Source organism: Phaethon aethereus (genome assembly GCF_964289735.1).
Source record: "Phaethon aethereus genome assembly, chromosome: 6".
Lineage (NCBI taxonomy): Eukaryota > Metazoa > Chordata > Aves > Phaethontiformes > Phaethontidae > Phaethon > Phaethon aethereus.
The window spans coordinates 15,480,491-15,498,343 of NC_138580.1; the positions used below are offsets into that span (position 1 = coordinate 15,480,491).

General features: G+C 41.5%; 1 protein-coding gene across 1 annotated transcript in view; it reads left to right on the forward strand.

Moving 5' to 3' along the window:
• Positions 1-626: 626 nt before the first annotated feature.
• CNTNAP5 (contactin associated protein family member 5) overlaps positions 627-17,853 on the forward strand; it is a gene marked incomplete at its 5' end in the record, with an annotated part of 301,416 nt that continues 284,189 nt past the window's right edge. The window contains one exon of the mRNA XM_082001654.1: positions 627-702. Coding sequence (XP_081857780.1) covers positions 627-702 — 76 coding nt within the window. The remainder of the gene's footprint in view (positions 703-17,853) is intronic.

Below are 17,853 nucleotides of genomic sequence, written 5' to 3' on the forward strand. Positions count from 1 at the left end.
GCGCGTGTAAAATGTATATTTACAGGCAAACAACCAATTGAGCTGGGGGCTCTTTAAAAAATTCCAGGCACACTGGTACCCAAAGGAGGAGAAAAGAAGGGGGAAAAAAAAGGAAAAAGGGAGAAGCAAGAAAAAAAAAAAAAAGGACAATTTTTTTTTTTTTTTTCCCCAGACATCTGCTTTACTCCGTGACTCTGATGCTTATCAACAACGCGTGAAGCTTGCCAGAAGGATCCTCCCTGGCAGGCAGGAGGAGTGACTTCCAGGGGGCTGGGAGGAGGTGGAGTGCGGCGCGGCTCTCGCCTATAAGGAGGTGCCCGGCGCCCGGCAGCTGCTTCCCGGCCGCACGCAAGGTGAATTTCCGCGGCGGCAGCCGGGGGTGCGGGCTAGGCTAGGCTAGGCTGGGCTCGGCGCGGCTCGGGCGCTGCCGCCGGCGTTTGGAGCGGCTCCTCCGAGGGTCGCGGAGGAGGGTCCCCCGGCTCCGGCTCCCCTTTCACCCGGAGCGCCTGGATGCTGGATGGAGTAAATGAGCGGAGGGAGAGGGAGCGCGCAGAGGCTGAGAGGCGCTCCCAGACCGGGACCGGCGGAGACAGACGGGCGGCTGGCTTCCCCCTCCGGGGCTGAACATGGATTCCCGAGCCCTCGGGGGCTTCACTCTCATGCTCTTCGGTTTTTGGCACCTGGGATTAACTGCTACAAATTGTGAGTAGCTGGAGCTCAAGGAGTTGCCTGGGGTTTGGGCAGGGGTGGAGGGGGGTAGGAAGAGATGGGGGAAAAAACTCCGTGAAAAGGGGCTTATTGCAACATGACCGCTAAGAAAGTTAGCCCGGCTCCGGTGTGGTAGTGGAGCTTAGAAACGCAAAGTTGCGGCCAGACGGAGGGATTGCTCGCCACACTCCTGCCGGTGCGGCCGCGGCAGTAAACGGGAGCCGCCAAAGCCCGCAACGAGCGGCTCGCCGGGCTTCCCTCACGATTTTCCGCCGGCCGCATTTTTGTGCGGCCAGTGTCGCTGCTGCTCGCCCTGCCTCGGCTGCCCACCGCCGGCGGGGCCGGGCCGGGGCTGCGCGCCCCTGCCTGCCGGCCTGGGAGGGCTCGGGGTGTGCCCGCAGGACTCGGGGGTGCTGGGATTTTGCGGGCGCAGCATCGGCTCAGCCCGGCGGAGCAGCGCTGGTGGCACTGGCGATCTCTGCCCGGCCCGGCGGCTGCCGTCGGTTCCCCGGGGTGCGGCGGGGTCTCCGCTCCCCCCGCAGCATCCCGGGGGGGAAACGGCTGTCCGCTCCCTGTTCATCGGGAGATCTCCTTGTAAGTGTCCCACGCGTTACTGCTGGCCCGAAGGGCGGTGCCGGCGGGGTTTGTCCCCGCGGGCAGGAGCCTCCCTAGCTGCTGGGCTTCGCAGCGCCGCGGTGGGCGGCCACCGGCGGCCGCTTTGCGGGCGCATTACGGCCAATGACGGCGGGCGCCGGTGGGCCCTGGAGCCCGGCGGAGGGGAGATGTTCCGTGACCTGTCCCCCCAGCCCCGCGAAAGCGCGGGGCGGGGAGGGGCGGCCGGTGCCGCATGGAGCGGGGCCCCGCGCTGCGCGGCCTCCCCCGCCGGCGCGGCCCGTCGGGCGGAGCTGGGCGGGCGGGCGGGGGCCGGGCTGGGACGCGGCGGGCACTAGAGGGCGCTGTTGCCCCGCCGGCGGCGCGGGGCGGCTGCCCTGCCGGCTGCCCGCTGCCCTGCCCGGCGCCCGGGGCCCAGATGCGCGCCCGCGCTGCCGTCCCCTCCTTCCCGCTGGCTCACTGCTTCCAAACGAGCCACCGCGCGGGAGGCGGTGAACTTTTTTTTTTTTTTAATTTTCAGTCAATTAAATTACGGTTAATATGTTTTAATAATGTTCACGAATACTAAATGGCAGGCGATTTAAGGCTGAGACTTGCCATTACTGATGCAGTCATAAAGTTAATTCCTAACACTTAAAAAGAAACTCTGCATTAATGAGTTTTACTATTTCACGGGTGACAGTTTAATTTCCCAGTGCCAATAAACATTTCCATTGAATACACACTGCTTCCTAAATATTTAGGAGTCAGTCTTTTTAAAGCATAATGATCAATGGTTTTATTATACTGTACAGATTTTACTTATTCATTGAGCAATGAATTAGCATGGAGTCAGCTGTAAGTGCTTTCCCAAGAGCTGAGTGAAGGAGCCTGTGAATCTGCAATAGCTACAAGTTCCCTAGAAACCTCGTTATATTTGCGTGTTAAGATATCTGTGTGCATGCATGGACCTCAGTAATTGCATCCAGTATGAAAATTCATCACCTTCTTAAATAAATCATCTCTGTATGTTGGAGCTCAGGGAACCTGTGCTCCCTTCCTCAGTTTTGGGCTAAGAAAGCTTATATACGGGCAAAAATATTGCATGTTATATGCCTATAAGTAGCATCCTGAAGTATATTTAAATAGCTACATAAAAGTGCCACTGCTCTTAAGGATTACTGAGCTCCCAGGTACCCACTAAACTTTCCAAAAGGAGAAGTTACCAGATTCTGCAAATGGGAACCTTCAGCACAGGCCCCTGTCAGGAGCTGAGGTCCTTCTATTTGAAAGCCAAAGTGCAAATGGAAAAGCATGTTTTCTGGCCTTCCTCAGTTTGCAGTTTGGCCAAAGGAATCGCATTCAGATACCTATTCTAGGGTATTTACATGACTTCAACAGGCTTGTTTCTGACAGATTTTGCAAAAAAGAACAGAACTGGGGACAGTATTTACAGTGGAAAAGGACTATGCTTCTGGGAGGAAGAGCGCAACTTATTTAGTTTTCTTCCTAATATCTAACATGGCATTAATGTAATTTGTTGGGTTTTTTTCCTTGCTTCTAAATTATGAAACTCTTAAAAATTATTATCCTCTCATTTATTTAGTGTCTGTAAAGCAAAAATCCTGAGTAAGTCAAATCTTCCTCATCACTGAGATATTTTATTCCAATTTCCTCTTTTGTAATAGTTTTTAATTAAACAAAGAATTGCTAAAGAAACTGCTTTGAAACACAGCTACAGGCTAGAGGTCAGTAGACACCATTAGAAAGATCAAAATTACCAAATGCTAATAAAACACAGAAATTCCTCCCACTTTGATTTTTGTAATAATTTATTGCATTAGGTAAGTAGAGTGGTGATAGGATTTCTCCCTAGGATACTAACTGCTAGAAAATGAATAAATAGCCATGTATGTAACATTGGAAACGGGTGGCATACCGTATCTTGGGGAACTGAAACTTCTACATTCATCAGGTAAACAAGGAGACACAAAGCCTTGCCTGATGTATAACAAATTAGTTGCCCTTTAGCAGCATATGCTGTGATTTGTAAACATCAGTAGCTTTTGTAAGTCTAGCTTTCCAGTTGTTGAATGTAATTTTTTTCTTCCTTTTCTTTTTCCTTTTTAAATTTGGAATGGGAAAATAGGTTAATTTCTCTTTTCATATTTTCACTATGTTTTTCCCAACCACCTTGACCTAGCAGTTCAGGACTAGTCTGAAGATGCAGAAAAGAATCAAAGAATCTCAGGAGTGTTCCTGGGTAGTGGTCCTCCACCTAGTTTGGTGTTGCGTATCTTAGAAATTTTTCCTGTTATGTTACATTTTATGCGCACACACACCCCACCCCCCCCCCGCCAATCTTTCTTGACTGACTTTTCTCACATGGCCAGAAAGATGTAGCAGGTTAAAACATTTCTTGGAGAAGTAGCACCTTCTAACTCCCATTGCAAAATTTATTCTCGGAAATGATTACATGTTTCCATTCCTGAACAGTCTCCTCTTCTTCCCACAGAATCACTAGCGTTTATTATCCCAGTTCACTCATTACCCGATCATGAGACTTTCAAACCTTTCACTTAAACCCAGTCATGACTGTCAGTTGAAGCTGCAGAAATTCACTGTGTGGTAGAATCAGGTCTCCTATTGAACTTCTTTTTGAAATACATGGTCAATGTATGGCCCGCTACACTGCTGTAGATTTAGATGTGGCCTTGCAGGAGACCATCTCTCATAACTCTATTCAGTTAAAAGGTAAGGAACGCGTGTCTATATTTCTACTTATTTTGAAGTAGAAAAAAAAAATATTTTAGGATTTGAAGTAAACATACATTTTCTTGGACAAGGAGACTTATTTTCTTGGGCAACAAGTGTTTACTGTGACTTTATTCTTCCTTTACAGGAATTAATGGTAACTAAAATTTATGGTAAATTAAAGGTAACTGTGCAGGACTAAGGCAAGTGTAAGTGAAAACTTACAAGAGAAAATTTGACTCTGGATACTTGAGGCCATCAAGATCAGGAGGTGTATTTGGGACTTGTAACAGCATGAATGAGACCTGTTGGGTCAACAGTGGTAAAGGCAAGAAGTCTGTTAAACCGTGACCTTTCTACCCATGTGGTCAGAAATGCTAAGTTTTGAAGAGATCTGCTGAAATAGGTAGAATATTGATCATCTGATCTCAGTCTGCAGCGCATTTGCTTGCAGGCTGAGTAAAGTGGATCAGACACACATCTCTGGCTTTTCCTTTGGCTCCAGTACATAAATATTCTTTACAAGAGACTAGTATTCAGGCATGCTTTCCTCCTTTTAGTTCCATACTGGGGGAAAAACATACACAAATGTCTTCGTGCCTTCAGATGCAACAATGAAGAAATGGTACAGAATAATGAGATTTCCTGAGAGAAAGGCTGTGAATGAGATTCCTGCCATACCAAAGTTCAAGGCATCCACTGCTGATCAGTGCCTCTCTTGCATGTCTGTCATTATCTAGCATTCAATCAGTTTGACTCCACTAGTACTCCTTGGCTTTGAATCAGTCTTAAAGTTGATCTGTCCATGGACTACAATCGTCTTTGGATTCTGCATCCACTAGGCAGACGGCATTGCCAGCCCACAGGAATCTATCTAGGGTTATTATGACAGTATCAAATACATTGTCTGCTTGGACAATTTTTTTCTTTTTTTTTTCCTCTTAATGTCATGCAAATGCAGCAGGATTTTTCATATAAATTAACAGCAAGGATAAATTGTTTTCAAATGTGCTTGGTACATTTGTACAAAGTATAGACTTCAAGTGGAAAATGTGGTGATTCTGGGTAGAAAAACACACTTGTGAAGCTCTCCCAGCACACGGCAAGTACAGGCTTCTGCCAGCACCTCAGTGAGTAGGACTAGTGAATGTTTTTTTTTAATCACTATAAGCATTCTTTTACCAATGGGAAACTGAGGCAGTGTATCATAAGCAAGCCTGGAGATAGATTCTCACATTGATTATACATTTAAATATGTAAATTTTTTGGTGGCAATTGAGTTAATCCCATACGGTACGATCGTGTCCCATGCTCTATTGATAGATCGTACTTGTATTTGCCCTGCTATATATAATCGTTTCTAAATCCATGGATTACTCCCCATTTCCTCTTTCCCTCCTTCCCCTTCCTCTGCTGGTATTTGAAGCAAGTGGGATTGGATAGCTGAATACTGAAATGAATAAGAATCTGAAGGCAGTGGGACTGTGGGATGGCATTTACTTATTTTTAGCCCCCAAAATGCATTTTCTATAAATGTTACAGGTTTTAGCTCATCTGGCAAACTTGAATTACTGTCTTACCCACCCCTTCCCACTCTGGGTGAGATGAGGATGAGAGAAATATAGAACTGCAGGTGTATCTGCAGCATCACCCATGACAGAGGCTCTCTATATGTGTCTGCTTTCCCTTGGCTGACCTCTCCAGAGTCCTAAGCGCTCAAGGGAGAGAGCTGTCTATGCAGGGCACCAGGTAACCTGCTGTGCTTTTTTTAATAATAAAGGACTCTGTGTTTTTCAATGCCAAGAATTGGGGGAAAGCTATTCTGGTCTTGTAGCATTCATTTTTTCAGACTGCTGCTGCCTTACTGATGCAAGGGCCGCATTTGCATCGTGTCTGTAGGATGTGGTTCTCACTGGGCACATTTCTTCTGGGTCTATGCAGAAATGAAGGATGCAAAAGAGAGAAGAACAGGTAGATTTGCATGAACGTTTTCTTTCTACTGTCAGTGAAGTGTCTTTAAGAGACATGGACTGTTGGGTTTTTTTCACTCTTAGCTAAACTCCCTCTACTCAAACCAAGAAAGAGGAGAAGAGAATAGCGTAAACCTGGTGTAATAAAGGCTTTGAATGCATCAACTGGTAAAGTGGGAAGCATCAGTAGACCTATCAGCATGTCTCTGTAGAGTCAGAGGAAAAAAAAAATTTTTTTTTGTATGCAGTGCTGGACTGATATCATTGATAATTAATTTTCTTGTATTAATCTTGTCTCTGAATTTTCTAATTGCCCTGTGCAGATTCTTGTGGGCTGATAGTGCCATCTGTTCACTGGATCAGTGCAACTGATCATGTTTTAAATTATGAAAACGATGCAATATAGAATCTAGAGGAAAAAAGAGATGCCAAAACATTGATTTATTTATTTTTAATTATCTGCTCTGTTAAGCAATTAAAAAAAATTGGTGGTTCATAGTGTCGTAATCTAACTGCCCTTCTAAATATATACACAGAAAATATTTCAGATTTTAGCTTGTATTTGCTCCAAAAATAAAGTAACTTAGTAAGAGAGAGAGCATGAAGCCATTTGTAAATGTCGTGAAGGATCTTGCCTGATCTGTATTCCAGGAGAGGAAACCCTATTTTTCTGGCTGTGTTTTGCCTCTGCATGATACTAGCTCTTTCTATACATTCTTACAAACATATGCTGGCACTCAGATAACTTGGTCCATTTCCTACAGGAGTTTGTGCTCAGAGATTATCAACACAGGTTCTGAATAAAGCGGTGGCAGTCTGTATGAACCTGCCTATTTACAATACTAAACAGGTATTAGAGTGCCGTTTGGTTCAATTATTATTGTATTTTGTAACCTGTGAATTAAAAGCTTCCAGGGTTTATTTTTTGAATGTACAACTGTAGCACTTTAACTGAAAATAAGATACCGAGCTCAGAGAGACAAAGTGGTCTTCTAGGTAATGATAGCTTTTATTTTATCCAGTGTTTCTCTACCATGATAAAGATCTCACCAGTGCTCAACCCGTCAGTGTCTAGTGCAACCCCAGAGGTTTCATCCTGCATAGGCGTTGAATAACCCCAAATACCAGAAGTGTGCTACAGACAGAGCAACAGGGTGTGATGAGTTCGTGGACATCTGTGATAAAAAGGTTTCTTTCTTCCATGGCAGAAGTTGTCTGTGGAAATAATTTTGGAAGAGATGCTTGCTCTACTCTTTTTTCAGACACTGTATATGTATTTGAGAGGAAGGCTTTAGTGTTAGAAAGAAATGTCAAGAAATGATTCACACGGCAAAAGCAGCACTAGTGCCTTAGTTTCCTTCTGTATCAGTGGCAGCATATCAGCGTAACTTTTGTCCTCGTCCTATGCGCACGCCAAATCAGAGGGAGAGAGGGTTCATGCCTGAAATTGCATCCCTGTGTGCAGATGGGAGGAAGTTTCTATTGACCCAAGGTGCAAATGGGTTTTTGAGTGAACTAGTAGATTTTTCCCTCAGTTTGAGTCTAACTGAAACTGGCTTTGGACAACAGCAGCTCAGTGATTTCTGCTTTGTCATGAATGGTGATTAGTGAAGTAACTAAATTTAAAGTAACATTCATCAATATCACTGATTCAAGATCTGGAGGTTGCTTCAACTCCAGGATTGTGTTGGTGTGCTTGTGTTGGGCCAGGGAAGTCCAGATTCCTGACCATAGATGCTGGCTTATCAATGAGTTGGATGTAGGTTCTGGAGGTTTGCTGGGAAGAGTGCCTGTGACTCCCTCCTGTCATAGTCAACATCAGAAACATTACACCAGTTACTAGCCTATAACATGCCCACACTCTTTCCATGATGGACAACACAACTCCGAATTTGAGGTTAAGGGGTATTCTTAATGAGCATTGCTGTTATATGGGTTCATAAGAGCAATAACAAGGAAAAGCTAACTTTGTAATTGCTCATTCAGTGCCATTCTAGACTATAAAAGGTTTTTACTGGCTGGCGTTAATGCACTCTTTTCCAAAGTGTTAATTGTCTGGGATCTGTGTGATCTTTATGGTATAAAAGAGCATAGAGTTGCAGCAGGACATACTGCGCTCCTTTCAGCCTGGTGCCCAGAAATACTTAAAAGATATTCGGCAACACCCACAGCAGTGGAAACTGCAAAGCATAACTGTGGTATCATTCTGGGGAACACTTGCTTTTTGACATCGGTAGTTAGAGTTTAGCATAGAGCTGCAATGCATGAAGCAGAATGGTATTCAACACTAACCATTGTGGCACAGTAGGAATTGGACTGGAAAGGAAATAAATGTGTTTTCATTCTCTGTTTTATTGTGTGCATTGAGAAGGATTGAGTGTTGGCCCTTAGGAATTCTGGAGCATAAATTCTTCTTCTGAAACCATTCAGTGCACTATGTTGCCAATATAGTAGTAAATAATAATAATAATTTTCAAATGGGTAGAATCCTCTCTTTGTTCCCAGCTGGGCAATAAGGAGTTGATAAATGCTGTACTGCCTGGCTAAGAATTGGCAAGTTCCATTTACTTCTGCTCTAAATGGTGAGGCATTGTTCCTCGATGACAATGGTTCTTCACTGGTGACAGCTTGTCAGCAGTCCAGGAACAGAGACAAATACCTTGTGATCTATGTCACCAGTGACATAGCTGTAGTCATTCCCATATTGGTTCAGTGATATGTTTGGGCCTAAATTGCCCCCACTTCTGATGTAGATACTATGAGCCATTGCTTTCTGTCCTTCTAGGTCATAAAAACAACCTATTGAGTATTAATAATGCCATTTTCTTCGTTCCCTCCATGCAAATTTATCACTGGAGCCGGAGGGGAAATGGCATTTTTTTACTGGAGAATATCTGGTGTGTCAATAAAATTATATATAAGGAGCAGGAGATGGAGCCTGTTCTTTGTAGGGAAGGAGAGGAGTCACAAAGGATCTTCTCCCAGTTTCCCATTACTAGCAGCAGCTTCCTAATGCACTCAATGAGGAGGTCTGAATTAATGGTCCAAGTGAGTTATCAGTGAACCGTTAGGAGTAACACATTCATTTGGAGTAATCAGGATTGATTTATGAATAGGACAAAAGCAACCAAATATGCTATGAAAATGCATGTTGTAGATTTTTTTCCCCCCTGATGAATAATTCATCCTTTTCTAGTATCCATGAAAACAAAAACACTGTGCACATAAGAACCCATTAAAAAAGTTAATCCCACAAATGGCTGAACACAGAGAAAATCAGCCTTTGTTTTAAAAGGTAGATTTACTCAAATCTTCTCTAATTTGATTTGCCAGTGGGGTATAATTTAAGTCAAACAAGTTAGCAGCATTACTTGCTATATGAAGGTCTAAATATTTAATAGATTATGAGAAATGCCTGCCCCACAGAATAATGAGCTAAGGAGCACTCATTCTCCATAGTGCAGAGGGTAAGCTAAACCCAACAGAAAGAGTACACAAAATGGAGAGGGAGCTTCTGTTCACAGAAAGCTGACCTGTTCACAGGTCCTCTAAAGCTGGCTTTGGGACCACTTACAGTGCACCTGCTATTCTAAAACACCCTGGGGAAACTACCTCTTTGAGTAATGATAGTGGCTTTTCAGTAGTTGTAAGGGTTCATGGTCTTCCTGTGGTCTCTACATGTCTGTGAAGATGCTCACAGTGAAAGTCTCCTAGCCAGAGCACATGCTCTGGAACATGCAGGATGCTGTGTACTCGGATAGTCCTGGTGGGCATCTGCCCATCTGCTCTTGGACAGTCATGTCAGCAGGAGGGGGAGCATCGGTGCCTCTACAGAGACTGCTGCTTCAGAGGATCTAGTGTTTTGTCTAAAGATACCCAGGAAGTCTCTGAAAAAAATAGAATATGAACTCAAATGTATTGGATTCTAGGTGGGTGTTTTACCCATAGACTGACCTACCCTTGGTACAACTGCTCACGTGGACACTAAACAGAGCAGCAGAGAGAAGGCAGAAGAGAAACCTTACACAGAGAGAACAGTGCCCTTGTATTTCTTCCCACCTGCCCCCAAAACTTCAGAGGGGTTGGTTTGTGTTGTGTTGTTATTTTTTAATTTTTTATCCAGATAGTTTGCATTTTAATTTTAGAAAAAGAATCTCCTTCAGCAACACCTAGCAAGATTAAACAGCTATGGCATTTTTCAGAGAGACTGTTTGTTTGGAAAAGAAAATGAAAATTTGATGAATTTCAATCAGATGTAGCTTGCAGCATTCAAATATTTATAGATTATCAAATTCCCTTTTCCCAGCTCTGCTTCTTAAGTGCAGAGCTCATCTTATATGTAATATTAATTCTTATTCTTCTTGGACAGTTATTCACTGAATTTTTGTGCAGACTTAGTTCATCTAGGACCTGGTCTGAAGTTCCTGAAAATGAAGGGAATGACTCGTACTTGAATTTCAGATCATCTTTTCCTCAGAAGTCAGTTCATCCAGTGTGTAAATCCTTGTTATTGTTCTCCTGTGAAGTTTATTTTCCTTAAAACCTGTCTGGCAATGTATGCAATACAAGATGTGTTTGCACCTCTCGGTACGAAGAACTATTCATTTTCCTCATGGTTTCTGCTCCTTTTGAGTACATCATATGAAAGTGCACTGGCCTGCTCTTTTGTCATGTTCTATGCCAACCTTGTATCCAACTTATTGACAATATCATAAGTTAAAGTTTCACACCCACACCCTTTTGCATTCCTCTTTGCATTTTTTTACCAACAGTTGCTCTGTTTCCTGGGTCTTCCTGTTCTGTTGAGGTGAATACTAGCCACGACAATGCATAGGATTACATTGTAGTATTAATTTTTTATAAGCATTACAGAAAATCTTTTAAATGCTCTGAAAGGCTGATAGTCCAAGGGTATTCCTGGTTGTCTTCCAGGCCTGTATGAGGTGACATTACTGGTGCTGCTGGGTGGACAGAAGAAAGCTTGATCCAGCCTGGAAAACATATAGCTAGCTTTTTGTAGGTAACATTAGGTACACGAGGTTGCTCATGACTGTGTACAAAAGTCTGCATAGATACTTTAAAAAAAAAAAAAAAGAAATACCACATTTTTTCTGATCCCTATCTCCCTGCTCTGAAGAAATGCATTAAGTCATTTCCTTTGTTTTCTGTTCCAGTTCTCTGATGGAGAGCTACTGTATGATTTCTGTGCTCTAGGAAAGCCACCAAAGAATTTAAGAGTTTGGCTCTGCTGTTCATGTGAAGCATACAGGCTGGGACCACGTATTATGAGGAGGCAAGGATGAACTGAATTGGGCTGAAAACTAATATTGTCAGTCATTCGCAAGTTCCACATTTCCCTAAAATGACTATCATTAAACATTTTAACTATAACATTAGATTTGTTTGCAAATTATAAACTCTTCTGTTTTTGAAATCTGCATCTGGTAGCTGGTACTGTTCTGTGGGGCCTCCTCCAGAGCGGCTGCACATGAGTCGAAGTAGTCTGTCTACTGCATTGTTATGAGTTTGGATTACAATCTCCTTTACACACCTATATTCATCAGTGAGTGTTTGCAAAAGCCCAAACTGTTTTTCAGAAAAGCCACGGAGATGTGCTTTTCATCTGTACTTTTGCTCAGGAGCTGTGGCTGGCTTTGGGCAAGGTCAGCCAATATGAAGGAGGTGGCCTACTTTCTTGAGACCGCAGCCGAATAGATAGAAGAAAGATCTGCTCACTAAATCATAAGTCATTTTCCAGTTTAACTTATGGAAGGAGGTATCAACCTCCATGACTCATCCCATTTCACAACAAATACGTGTTATTTCACTTGCTCTGACAGGGTTGATCCAAACCCCACCAATTCTGTCATTGGGTCTGGACATCAATACTTGCGTGAATTAAGTAAGGAAGTCCTGATTTGACAGCCTTTCTCTGATCACAAGCAGACAGTGAGTCAGAACTATAATAGAACAGATTTTCCTCCTACCACTTCCAACCTTCCCCCCCAACCTTAGTAGCATCTGATTTATAGTGCCTGTTTTTTTGCAACTTCATCTAATTAGCACAGGCGCTGGGGTCAGTATTCTAACACCTGACAGACTTTACAAGGGAACACCACAATTACAAGTGCAATTATCTGTTTTACTGCTGCACTGAAAAATGTAGCATATGAAAATTAACACAAAACTTCTAAGTGCTAGGATGAAAGTGTGGGTGTTAGGGGAGAGGCACTGTCTTCAAACTTGAAAGGCCTAGGTTTGATGCTTGACTTTTTGAAAGTTTTCCTGGGCATCATCAGGTGATGTGTTTGACTGCTTCAGGCTTGAGTTTACCTGGTTTATCACATTAGGACTAAATGTTCATCTCTTCTAGTGTATACAGACTTATACCTAATGACAGGGGTTAGAGAAAGAGGCCCTTATGCTAGGCAGTAACTTAATATAAGCAATAATGCTGTTAGCACACTTCATTTAAAAGTACTGACTGCATCAACAAATAATGGAGTCTCAAACCATTGTGATTGTGCTGGTTCTCCCTGGTGACTTCCATAGGGGTCTGCATGCAGCAATTTTTAGGATCTTTTTGTACATCTACAATTACGCAATTGTGCAGTCTTCATTGTGGGAGCTTTGGGCTGGTTGGCTCTGAGCCTGGAAAACAAAACTTTTTTTTTTTTGAGTACCGTACCCTTCCAGTAATTTCTATATGGCGTGTGGGTAGAGCTAACTTGCATCTCCCTACCTGAACGTGTAAATTTGCACTGATTTACCTCCACTGGTGCTAAACTGAAATTGTGTTATAGAAATGGGGCATTCATGTTAAATTAAAGAATAATAGCCAGTTAAATATGACTATAATGTACCGTCCTGAGATAGACAAAAGAACTGCACAAGAGAAGGGTTATTCCTTTTTATTTCTTACATTAAGGAAAACTGTAATCTTAGCTTAGCGGAAATTTAGAGCAAATCTATAAAGTCATGTTCAAGCTAAGCTTTGTAAATTCCATGACAGGCACTTAATTCAGTGTTCAGGCAGGGAGAAAAACAGTTCACAGCTGGAAATGCCTGTTCTTCTCTTCCATGAGATGCACAGAGAAGGGTAATTGATTTGGACTCGTTCAGGATAGGAATGGGTTTTCTGTGTTAGTAAGTGTGAAGCACAAGGTCTTCATTGTAGTGGGAGGATCTCTTCATGCTGGTGGTAAGAGTGAAATCTGCCCTGAAGACTACATACAAATGTAAATGTATCTTCTGCTTCTTCAACATATTTGTAAGTATGCCACTGACTGGTGGCAGTCTTTGATGTCTTTGAGGAAATATCTGATTTGATGAGAACAGCCAGACTGTTCTAGTCTGGCCTAAACCAATCCTTCAGCCCTCAAGGAATGAAAAGTCTTTTGGAACAGCCCTTAACTAAGAAATAGGGAACTCACTACGCTGATATTGAGGGTCACAAAATTTAGCTCTTAGATATCCACAATCTATGCATACCTGTAGATTTTATTCAACTGGGAAATACTGATGATGGAAAAACCTTCCTCTTCCACATGTCTTTAACGTACTTTTGAACATAAATATATGAAAGAAGGTGGGAGTCATTCATGATACTTCAAAGTGCTATATTAGTCAATAAGTCCATTTATTTCATCAAGGCTATTCTTGTATAAAGCAGAATACCAAAGCCAGTACTAGTATGTTTGAAGACAAATGCAACCATATTATTATCCCACTCCATGATAGTTTTGCCAGAGTGATTAAAAACTGCTTCCTGTAATATTCTTACACATACTAGCAAATAAATCTTGTGTTCATACTTAGCCTAAGTATTAGGAATAAACAGCACATAACACATAGCCTCATTTCATTCACTGAAGTGACCAAGACCAAAAAAATGTGAAACAGTCATCAGCTGTGTAAATGAACAAGGCTTGGAGCAAATCTGCCTGCCTATGTTAAGTCAGTAATTTGATGGGTTGTTTTTTTGATTAAGCTTTTGTGGGGGGAAGGAAAGACTTAATTAAAAAGACATTCAAGGGGAATCCAGAATAATAAGTCATGTCTATTTTATCTCTGCCAGAGCCTTGGAAAATTGGTGGCTGCTGAGGGAACAGGTTGAGGTGCAAACAGGAAAGAAGGGAAAATAGGACAACCTCCTTCACAAGTTTGGACCTTCCCATCTGGACTAACTAGTGTTTTCAGTCGTCTCCTTCCTGATAGCAACAGAGTCAGCAATGGCTGCTCTTTCTCAGCTTTGTCCTTTATTTCTTTTTCTGCCTAGAGCAATTTCAATTATACCAACTCGTCAAAGACCTGAGATCTGGCAGGCTGCAATATCAAGCTACTTACGCATTGGTGGTATCATTTCAGCTAGATTAAAAGCTGAGTCACTCAAATATTGAAATGCTGGTAGAATCAAGTGTCTGTTGAATAAGTAAAGTAATAGAAAAGCCCTTTCTGAATACAGAAAGAAAATACACTGGTATTTTACAGGTCAGTAAAGGATTTGTCTCAGATGGATGTTTTCTAGAAATGACTGAATAGTTTTCTAAGGTTGTTGGTCAGTTTTCATGAAAGAACAAGTGAGACAGCACTTCTAGCGCTGCTTCTAAGAATCTTTGGGGAAATTATCTTCATTTTTCAGGTCACATTATGTTTCTATTCCTGATGTTCTGTTTATTTAACATTTAAATATCTGCCTTTGTAATTTGAAAAGCAAATGGCTGCAGAATCTCATTAGCACTGTTGAGGTTAGGTTTTACAGTATAAACCTGTTTCAGCTGATTCCAGAGGATTTAATTTTTAGCATATCGTTTAGAAATATGATAGCACACTTAAGCAATGGTAAACGGGATGAACCGAGTGCTCTGTATGCTCACTGAAGTCAAATGTTCCAGTAAACAGTATCAGAAGCCAGAATAGTTCAACTGGAAGAAAAGTATTTATTCCTCCTAATAGGCTCTGAATATCAAAAAGTATGTGGAGCTGATAAAAATAAATTCTCCCTCTTCCCCTTCTTTTAGGGGAATGTATTTTTTTTTTTTTCTTTCTATATTCTAAATGGTGGTTCCTCCACCTTGAAATCAGAGAATGCTCAGGCCTGATACCAAATCCCCAAAATATGCTGATCCTGAATACTGGTGACTATTTGGTTTGTCATTTCCTGTTGTAAACTGAACACTTGAGATTTGATCTCAAATAGGTACGTCCAGATCTCTCTACTGACTTCTGGGTGTTCATTTACTTATATGACATTTTAACATAAAAGTTGTATGTGAGTATAACTTGAGTTCTTTGTACAGAGCAGGATAATGTTTTAGATGTTGCTTTTACAGAAACCCATTTTGTTACAATTACTAAAATAATAAAAAATACGAGGTGGTGGAATCAAACAGTTAATTTCCATTTTTATATGTTGTTATTGCCTTCATTATATTTTCTTTCAGGGAGGGAATATTTGTTAAGATTGAATAGCTTCAATATTCTGTTTAATCAAACATTTATACATTTTTTTTTTTGAAGATGAGTCATTAAGAATTTGACTCTCCAAGAATTTCTTTATTTTGTAACTTTCTATCATTTATCATTTAATGATGGGTAGTGAGCCCCCGATGCTCCGCAATACCAAGAAAAAGGCATTGTGATGAGCTTAAGGAATCTGCTATGGTTAAACTCTCCCTGTTTCACCATACAATTCATGCGTAGAAATTTTTCTGTGGTGTGAGGGGTAGACTCTTCGTACTGATCATGCCACATTTTAAGAATACCAAAGAAGTTGCCTAGAAAGGGACATCATTAGTTACCGTTATAGCTTCTGAGCCCGCTGCTCAAGAGCTTGCTGCTGTTCCTGGTAAGAAGAAAAATTACATCCAGAAGGAGCTTCATACAGGCCATGTGCTCCGATTTCTGTCTCTGCCACGTAGCTGGTTCTCTCACTAGCTTTCAACTTATCTTCAGTCACACTGCAAGTACTGACCTCTTCCCCACCTCCCCCCCCATTTTTTTTTTCTTTTTCTCTATTCCTCTTGCTTATTCTGTTCAGCCCTCTGATTCAATGACTAATCTGTGTCTGAAAGTCAAAGAAACAAAACAGTGAGCTGCTTTTCCTCCACGATCTTTCTAATTCTCATCACTTTTAAGTGCAGTATCCCTGTCCTCTGTGTCCTTCAGGGCTTACCACTGTAGGCTCCCTTGGCTTTCCCCAGTCCAGCCTGTGTCCAAATCTTGCTCCTTGTTCCTCAAGAATAAATACGGTTTTCATCCGCCCCACGTCATGCGGATAGTTACAATCCTGCCTCTCTTCTGCTGGAGGTGGCTGAAAAATTGGCAAGTGTTGGTTTATGGTGAAAGTCTACATAAAGCGGCAAGAGAGGGGAAACTGAGGGTCTTTTGATATAATAACAATAATAATAATGAAAAACACCAGTAATACTCCTGATTTCAGGAAAATCACCTTCCAAATAAAGAGACACAGCCCCTGTTAGAAGAAGGAAAATATATCATTTTATCTGAAACTGCAGATCAGATTTACTTGTGTTCAGTCTGAACGAGCAGCTCAGAGGGACAGCAGAGTCTGCTTTATCTGCTTCAACCTAGCACCTCTCTGCTATATCTGTTGACTATTTGACTCTGGAAAATTCTTTCTTCTAAGCCTTGAGGTCCAAAATCTTATAGAACCTGCTATTCAAAGATGATTGCCATTTCCTTTGAGTGCTTTTATATTTGCACAGAGGTATAAGTATGTATATGTATATAAACATACACAGGTAATTATCTACATTTTATGTACATGTATGTACATATTTACAGATATGTACCTACAAATAAATATAATTTTATATATATAGGTTATGTGGCAGCTTTCAGATGTTCATGCTCAAAAAAATACTAAAAACCTGTACAGAGCTAATAGAATATAATGCGCTTCTCTGGAGACTGGAGATCTTTACATTTTTACATCTCTTCTACTGCCTCTTTATGAAGCAGAGCCCGAACCTTTCTGTGGGACTTGTGGCATTTAGCATCTCATCTGAAAAAAATCAGATATAAATTTTGGATTAATTTAATTAGAATGTTCTAAAAGATTTTTCTGTGAAATTTAAGGCATAAATATGCTGTCTACAGACTTGTCCTCTCTGTGAAAACTATATGGTTGTCTTATGCGGTAATAAGGATTTTAAATTACTGCAGCTACTAAGCAGCTGGACAACATCATCATTCAGAAGAAAAGAGAAATTTCTTCTGTGGGCTTGAACAAATTACCAACTTGCTTTATGCCTCAGATCCTGCTGGATATTCCTGCATACTTTTCAGAAGTAGGGAGAGTGGCTTGGTGGTGGTTTAATCATGTTTTTCCCCCTAAAAAATGCTGACTCGGTCAAGCCACAGAAGGCTTATCAAGGGATGTTTTGATATAACACTAAAGTTATTCGGTTTATTGAATTAGTATTTTTATGGTTCCTTTTATCTTCCAATGATCTGAATCAAAACCTATCTTGTTTTGCAAACTGTTTTTATTATTTCGATTTATGTTCTGTTTTAGACTGGAGTGGGAGGAGAATGGAATGACAACAAACAAGGATTCAAGATTAAAATTTTCACAGGATAGGAATACATGGTTTTTGGTTCTCTTTAGATGTAACTAACTTCTTTTATAAAATATGCTGGGGTTTTTTTGTTTTCATTCAGGAGGAATTGTTGGTTAGCATATTGTACCATATTTATAAAGATGAATATATAAATCAGATTTCTGATAATGAAGCATTGTTACAAATATGGAATTGCCTACAATCCAATTAAGGTTAACCGTTAAGGAAAATAAATGGTAACAAAT